This window comes from Triplophysa dalaica, chromosome 22 (genome assembly GCF_015846415.1).
Source record: "Triplophysa dalaica isolate WHDGS20190420 chromosome 22, ASM1584641v1, whole genome shotgun sequence".
Lineage (NCBI taxonomy): Eukaryota > Metazoa > Chordata > Actinopteri > Cypriniformes > Nemacheilidae > Triplophysa > Triplophysa dalaica.
In genome coordinates, this window is record NC_079563.1 from 19,756,592 (window position 1) to 19,764,959 (window position 8,368).

General features: G+C 41.0%; 1 protein-coding gene across 1 annotated transcript; it reads left to right on the top strand.

The window, feature by feature from the left end:
• The first annotated feature begins 2,512 nt into the window (after positions 1-2,512).
• tlr8b (toll-like receptor 8b) lies at positions 2,513-7,792 on the top strand. The gene is made up of 3 exons (XM_056736726.1): positions 2,513-2,714; positions 4,330-4,441; positions 4,629-7,792. The coding sequence occupies exon 3, from the start codon at positions 4,636-4,638 to the stop codon at positions 7,666-7,668; it is 3,033 nt and encodes a 1,010-aa protein (XP_056592704.1). The 5' UTR covers positions 2,513-2,714; positions 4,330-4,441; positions 4,629-4,635; the 3' UTR covers positions 7,669-7,792.
• The last annotated feature ends 576 nt before the right edge of the window (positions 7,793-8,368 follow it).

Sequence of the window (8,368 nt, forward strand, 5' to 3'; positions counted from 1 at the left end):
TTGTTGACAATATATATGATGTTCACATGATGATCTCTCTCATGACCTGAGCACAAAGCACCCCTATTCTGAACGATGGTAACCACGAAACTCAAAAATACAAATATCTCTTGTAAATCAGAAAGAAAACTGAACAATAAACATATCAAGTCTTTCATTTTATTATAAAGCACATAAAACAGCACTTTCTCAAGAAAATGACTCCCCTAATGCTGTCGCATGCAAAGCATGCTAGGAACTCTAAATTCACTGATCAGTTAGTGAACTTAACTAAAAGAATTCATGTAGCCCTACCACAAAATAATGAAGTAAAGATCCTTTATACAAGTCTAAGTGGGTTGCACATGAGAAAATAAGGTTGTACTCACTCAATAATTTGTGCATTTAGAATTTCGAGATTTTGTCTATAATATTAACTTGAATTTTGGTTAAAAAAAACCAAGAAAACAAGTGTATTAAGTAAAGTTTACTTAATTCATTTAATGACCCAGAATAATTTTTACAATGAAATATTGTCTACAAACACACAAAAACAGATTTTTAAAACTGTAGTTTCACACAGAAAGTGAGAACATGGATGTGTCTTTATTTATAGACACGGCTGCTTTTTTCCAGGAAATCTCATGAAAACAGATTCAGGATGTTCAGGTCACATTTCACTCACACACACAATCCTAATGTTTTATTTAGTTTATCTTCCAGCGGTGATCCACATTGTATTTTCAATACTGAAATACAGTATTTTTTAACCACATAAATAGAGAACTGAAATAATGCGTCTTTTTCACGTTACAATAATGAGAAATCAGGATGTGTTAACCGCAGCAGTAAAAATGTTCCTGTGTGAATATCGAGAAACACTTTATGTCCTCCAGAGCTTGAGGTTCTGTCACACGGCTGAAGCGTCCAGTAGCACCCCGGGGCAAATCCTCCAGCCCCTGCGGCTCTGATTCCCCACCTGCACATCTCTGAACGATTGACCCAGTATGGTATGGATTTACTTCTCTTGTGTCCAAGGCCACACATATTTTCATTTTCTAAATCTTTTTTAATGAAAACAAGTTTGTACGAAGAACCGAGTTAACCGTAATGAATCCCGTGGCCATTCTCAGGTAATATATGCAATGAAAAATGTATACAGCTACAAAAAAAAGAATACTGCAATACACCGCAATTGCATAAATGTAAAGTCAGCTCTCGGTTTCTTTATGTAAAGCAACGTCGGACATCCCCACAACAGCCCAAGCGTAAAGGACAACAAAGACGCATGGCGGCACAAGAGGTAAAACAACAAATGATGGAGTAAAACACGGCTGTATAATGAAGAGTCTCTTGTTCCTCTCCATACCTCCTCTCTCTCTCCTGATCGGAAAGCCAAGACCGTGGCATGGACACAACACATTTAAAATTAATAATGTGTGCGATTTGTATGTGGAACACGTAGCAGCGGTTGGAAAGCAATGCATGAAAGCTGCCCTCAGGTGCCGAGCTGAATATGAGCGCTGGCACCTCGGTGGGTTCAAGCAGAGTGCCATGCATCTAATTGCTGAAGTGTCCACTCACAGTCACCACATTTCTCCACGGCATACTAATGCACTCGCGCATCCACATGCCACCGACACCCGCAACGCTCTGGCCTCACGCACCCCTGCCATTGAGACGTTCAGGTGCGCTCGCAGAACGGGACATTGTTGGGTCACCACTGGATGAGATCAAATGAGAACACGTTGGGCATTTAGTTGTTTCAAATGTCCATCGTAAACTGTAAAACACATTCTTGATCTGAAAAACATCTAGGGGTGGTTTCCGGGCAGGGATTAGTTTAAACCAGGACTAGGCCTTGGTTATATCAGCTCGTTTTTAAAAACATGTGTTTCAAAAAAAAAGTACTGGTGGGCATCTTGAAACAAAACAATCACACTTTTTTACTTTAAGACACCTCTAGCATTGAAGTTAGTCTGGGCCTCGGCTGAAGCCCTGTCCGGGAAACCGCCCCTTTATGTTTAACTAATATTCATCAAAAGAGCAAAGAAACTGAACTGGACTGAATGAACCCATCATTTCTGAGCACAGTCTCTGTATCATTTGTTCTTGAATGTGTCATTTCTAAAGTTAGTCAACTACAAAGGCTTTTGCAGTTCTGTCTACTTAAAGCCTTTAGGTACACTGCATTATTAGGGGTTATTAAATACGATGCATTAACATAATAAAGATTATAACAAAAATAAAAAAGTATTATAATGTTACAACTATTCATGAGACATAGTGCATAATCAATGCATTAAAACTACTTTTATAATGCAGAATACATATAAATATATGCTTTAAATAACCCTGTATTTTAATCTTTTTTTGTCTTTTCAGAGCTCTGCAACACTGAGAGGAAAAGCAGATTCAGAGAATGAACAAAACTTTTCTATAGACAACTAGGGCTGCAACAACGAATCGATAAAATCGATAAAAATCGATTAGTAAAAAAGTTGTCAACGAATTTCATTATCGATTCGTTGTGTCGCGCGACGCGGAGACGTTTGGTTATTAAAAAAAAAACTTTATTTGAGCGCGGAGCGAAGTAAACACACTCGGTCTCTCTCGCGCACTGATGCTAGCAGAGTTCGGCGCCTCATATACAGGGCGGAGCAAAAATTAAAAAACGAGCGGAGGAAAGATACATGACGGAGGCAGAGAAATCAGCGCGACCCAAGTCATCATAGGTGCGGGAGCATTTCACACTAAATAAACAGAAAAACTGTGTTAACTACAAAACATGCAAACGCGACATGGCGGGAGCAACGCGGCAATGATCCAGCACCTGAAACTCAAACATGTTTGAGTCTGTGATGAGGAGGAAGGGAGTTCAACAGCAGGTTAAGTCACAACAGAATCCTTCTTTTCTTGCGTTTCGAAGTGAAGAACGTAATGTCCCTGGTGCTGGTGTTTACTCGTTATCCAGATTGACAAGCATCACAAGTTAGCATTAGCTCGTTAATAACAGTATAATCAGGGGTGGTGTAGTTACTTTGCGCTTTGCATTGTAAGACTAAAGACACGTTTTTATTCACTCGCCTTTTTTGGACCATTCATTTATCAATGTGTTGTCATGTATAGCTACACTGCAAAACTTACTTAGTAATTTTGTCTAATTTCCAGTCCGAATATCTAAAAAATCTTAAATCAAGATTACTAGACAAGAAAATTAATTGATGCTTAAAACTTCTGTTTGAAATTATATCTCATTAAGATTATTTTGTACCCCATTGGCAGATAATTTTTCTTGCTTTAAGCAAACAATCACTTAATTTGAGGTGTTTTTTCAGAAAACAAGACATCATTTCTTATGCTTTTTCATGTGTCTAGTACATGTTTCTTGATATATATATTTTTTTAAAATTTGGACTGACAACAGGACAAAACTACTAAGTTATAAAAGCAATTTTTGCAGTGTATATTCTGTGCTTTCTCCCATATAGGTTATTATTGACAAATATATTTGTGTGTGTTGTACTTTTTAATTTAATTTTAAAGTTATTTTATAGCTCTTGGTCATCTTAAGCTTTGTTAAAATGTGGTGTATAAATGAAGCTTGCACTTACTACAATGATGGTAGTAATTGAATGAATAAGCTTCAAGTGAATTTGAGATAGAGAGTGTGTGTGTGTGTCTGCAAAAGTGTGTGCGTTTGCGAGTGTGTGCATCTGCGAGTGTCTGTCTGCAGTGTAGTGTAGAGAACAAGTTCTTACATTCAAACCTAATCCTGTTAAGTTTTCTGATTTGTATTGTTCTTTAGTTTTTATAAATTATTTATTGTTCTGGCAGCTCAGGTGGCACTTTTATTTAAAAAAAGTCTATATATTTGGCAGATGTAAAGCATACATGTGTATGTTTTTTGTGTTAGTCCATTTTTATTTGATTTTATTATTTTTATAACAGCTCAGGGATGTTCAAGGAGCAACATGCTTGTGCACTTTCTAAAGATTTTAGTTCTGTTTTTGAATAAAGGGTTGGAAATGAATGCTTTTCTTGGTTTTTGTTTTTATCCGATTCATCGATTAATCGAAAAAATTACTTACAGATTAATCGATTATTAAAATAATCGTTAGTTGCAGCCCTATAGACAACCGCTGCCTTAACTTAACGCACAAATGAATCTTTTTAGTGTGTTAGTTTCACTCTTTTCGCGCTGATGTCATTAAGGTGTTGAAGTTCTTGGAAACACGCAGTAAAGAAGAGTTGGTCATGAAGAATAAACTCTCTCGTTCACAGACGCGGGTCACAGGTGCATCTCACACAGATTAAAGCTTTGTTTGCCTCTTTTGTTTTGCTGCATAGAACGGCGAATAATGGTGCATTCTGAAACTTGAAAGAGGAAATGACTGACCGACTTTAAAAAGAGACTTCACACATACGATACTGACAGACCATTTCCCTTTGAGGACGGATGGTAAGCACGCGGTTTTTAACATTTACATTTTACATTTAGTCATTTAGCAGTTTTTCTTCTTACAGTAGTGCTATTCGTCTTTGAATTGAACGTATGAACACTATATATTTCAGAAAAGCTCTATTTTGGAGACCATCACATGTAATATTTGCTTGACTTGAACACGTATGTGTGTGTTGTGTTACAGAACTCAAATGATGTTTGTGCTGATGTTAATATGTTTTGTCTGCTCATCTGACGGCCTCAGCTGGGCCAGGAGAAAACTTCCATGTGATGTGACGTTCTCCAACACATCGGTTCTCATGGACTGTTCGGGCAGATCACTGAAAGAAATTCCAAAGAACTTGTTGTGGAACTCAACAGAGCTCATCTTCAGCCATAATGAAATAAGAACTCTTCCGAAAGATGCTTTCTGGAATCTGACCAACGTCACACGGATAAATCTCAGACGAAATCTACTGCAGCTTACAAAAGGCGGGGTTTTTTCCAGGTTGGCTCAACTCAAGACTTTGCAACTTGACAATAATAACATCTCAGCATTTCCCAGAGATCTTCCTCCAGGACTCCGAACGCTGAGTCTGAATTCCAACCACATCCAAAACATCGCACCATTACATTTTGAAGGAATGCCCAAGCTGGAGGTTTTGAAATTAAACGAGAATTGCTACCGCAGCGTTGAATGCAAATTTGTAATTCACCACGAAACCTTTCGAAACGTTCACCTGACCGTGCTAGAGTTGTCCAAAAACAGACTGCAGAAAATCCCACCCGGTTTACCCAGATCCCTCCAGAACCTCTCGTTTCTCTTAAACAGGATCGAGTACATCGATGCTTTCGTGCTACAGAATCAAACCAACCTCAGACTTCTTGATTTGTCTGGAAACTGTCCATTTTGTTTCAATGCTCCGTTCCAGTGCACTCCCTGCCGGACGGCGAATCGCTCTCTAGAGATTCACTCGGATGCCTTCAATGGACTCGTCCGGCTACAAGACCTGAGACTTTCCGGAAACTCTTTAACGGTCATCAACCCTTTGTGGTTTCAAAACCTGACCGCGTTAAAGTACTTGTATCTTTCCTTCAATTCTTTAGTGCGTGAGTTTGAAAGTGGACAGTTCTTCAGCGTGCTCCCCCGCGTGGAGATCGTGGATTTCTCGTACAACAATCCATCGCAAACCGTTTACCAGAGACTGAGACTCTCCACGGGTTTCTCTAGTTTGAAATCCTTACAAACGCTTCACTTGGAAGGTTACATTTTCAGCAACCTCTGTGAGGAAGACCTTGTGCCTCTCTTCGCTCTGAAAAATTTATCCGTGCTAAACTTAGGAGTCAACTTTCTTCAAAATGTCAATCTGTCTGTCTTTAGGAACTTTAAAAACCTCTCCCTGATTTCTTTGATGGACAACAGGTTGATGTTCACAGGACACCATCAGATGCGGTGCGAACGCAAGGGTCTGTCTTATCAAGATCAAGATGATCACCGTGAGGGTCCTTACATTCACACAGATCAAGAGTTCCGCCGCTACCCTCCGTTCACCAAACACGAGTGTCTCACGACAGGACCGGTTTTAGATCTCAGCAGTAACAGCATATTCCACGTCAACCCTCTTTACTTCACAGGAGCAGAGGACGTCACATGTCTCAATCTGTCCTTCAACTTCATCGCTTCATACTTCAACGGTACAGAGTTCAATCACTTTCCCAGACTCAAGTATCTGGACTTATCCTCTAACCGAGTCTACATGCATTCCCAATTAGCCTTCGGCGAGCTAAAAGTGTTAGAGGTTTTGGATTTAAGTCACAACAAACATTACTTCGAGGTGGCAGGCGTACGGCACAGCCTCGCCTTTCTCAAAAACCTTGAGTTCCTCCGAGTGCTCAATCTGAGCTGGAATGAGATCAACACGCTGACCAACAAAACCCTCGACAGCGCCTCGCTGAACGAGCTTCGGTTTCAGGGAAATCGCCTGGATATCATGTGGAGAAGAAACCAAGAGTTTAAAAATCTTTTCAAGAATCTCTCAAACCTGACACGCCTCGATATATCCTACAACAAGCTTTGCCAAATGCCGGAACATATATTCAGTTATTTCCCGCAGACCCTGACGTATCTCAGCATGAGCAGCAACACTTTGACGTATTTCGAGTTTAAACAGTTGCGATATTTACCTCGATTGGAGGTTCTAGATCTCAGCAATAACAAGTTGACTCAGGTCACTGAGAAACTGTCCAAACACACGAGTTCGCTGAAAATTCTAGACCTGAGTGGTAATCTCATCACCAGATTAAAACCAAACTTCCTCCAAGATGACAGAAGTCTGTCAACCCTCAATCTCGCATTCAACTGCCTGACGCAGGTCAGTGATGCGTCCTTCTCATCGGGCGTCGGTCACTCGCTGCATCTCCTACACCTGGAGAGAAACCCAATCCACTGCACCTGCGATCTTCTGGACTTCATTCTCTGGCTAGAGAAAAGCGATGCGGTTCTTCCCCGTCTAGCGACGGATGTCCTGTGCGACCTTCCGGAAGCTAAAAGGGGACATCCGATGGTAGACCTGGACATCGAAAATGCCTGCATCAATAACATCATTGCCAAAATTCTGTACGTGTTGACGTCGTCCATCATCATCCTCATGTTATCGGTCACCATCACCGTACATATGTTCTACTGGGACATATCATACATCTATAATTTCTGCTGGGCCAAAATAAAAAGTCGTCATTCAGACGCAGACTGCGCTTATGACGCCTTTGTCATCTATGACACATCGGACCCGACGGTCGAGGAGTGGGTCTTCAACCATCTCTGCTTTCAGCTGGAAGAGCGAGGCAGACGGGTTCATCCGCTCTGTTTGGCCGAGAGAGACTGGACTCCTGGAACAGCCGTCATGGAGAACCTCAACCGCAGCATTCACCGGAGTAGGAAGACCATATTCGTTCTAACGCAGGGATTGGTTCGCAGTGGGATTTTCAAGATGGCGGCTTTTCTCGCTCAACAGAGGTTGCTGGAGGAGGGCGTGGACGTGATGGTGCTGGTGCTTTTGGAACCGGTGCTTCGTCGATCGAGAATCCTGAACCTGCGGCGTTGCCTGTGCGGACACAGCGTGCTGGAGTGGCCCGGAAACCCGGCGGCAAAAGACTGGTTCTGGCAGAATCTGAGAAATGCAGTCAGATTCGAGTGTCACGGCGTGCAAAGCAAAGTATTTACAAATTACTTCAGTGGACGGTGAAGCGAGATATTACGACACAGTTTCAGTTTCAGTTCACAATTGCTGTTCTACATCTTCAGTTTGCTTTGACTGGACAAATGTGTTGCACCACCTACTTCCCTGTAAGCTATTTTTAAGCTATAAACTCCAGAACTTCCCGTTAAATTCATTTATGTTGCACTGACAGTGACGTGTGTGCTGTGTGTCATGCTCGAAATAAAGATCCGAGGTGACGATAGATTTCCATCGTGGAGTTTTTTTTGCAGTCTCATATAGTTAGGATACACAAACACACAGTTACTCTCGCTGTCTATGTCCTTGCCTTTTTCATCTTTTATTCATAATGAAACCAGTGATGAAAAATTCATGACTCTAGGCATTGAAATGAATGCAAAATGAAAACTGTGGGCGTATAAAAGGAAGAATGTCTCTATCGAGGGTGCACTAGGTGTGGATCACGGCGAGGGCAGTTGCTTGTGGAGAGCAACTTTCTGCTAACTCTCTCCATGTTAATATAGCAGATGAACTTCTGATGGACCCGCTTCATTCCCAGCATCATTAAAAGCCGTGCGCTCATTGAACACTGCTGTCCGGTATTATCATCTTAATGAATCATAATGTAAGGTCACATCTTCAACCTGGCCAATCATGTAGAACACAGCAAAAATAGCTTGTGTCTCAAAGTCCAAAACTTACGATACAGTTATTATTTACCTTAATG

Excerpts from the sequence above, each read along its gene's own strand:
- tlr8b (XM_056736726.1), top strand. The coding sequence starts at position 4,636 with ATGATGTTTGTGCTGATGTTAATATGTTTTGTCTGCTCATCTGACGGC.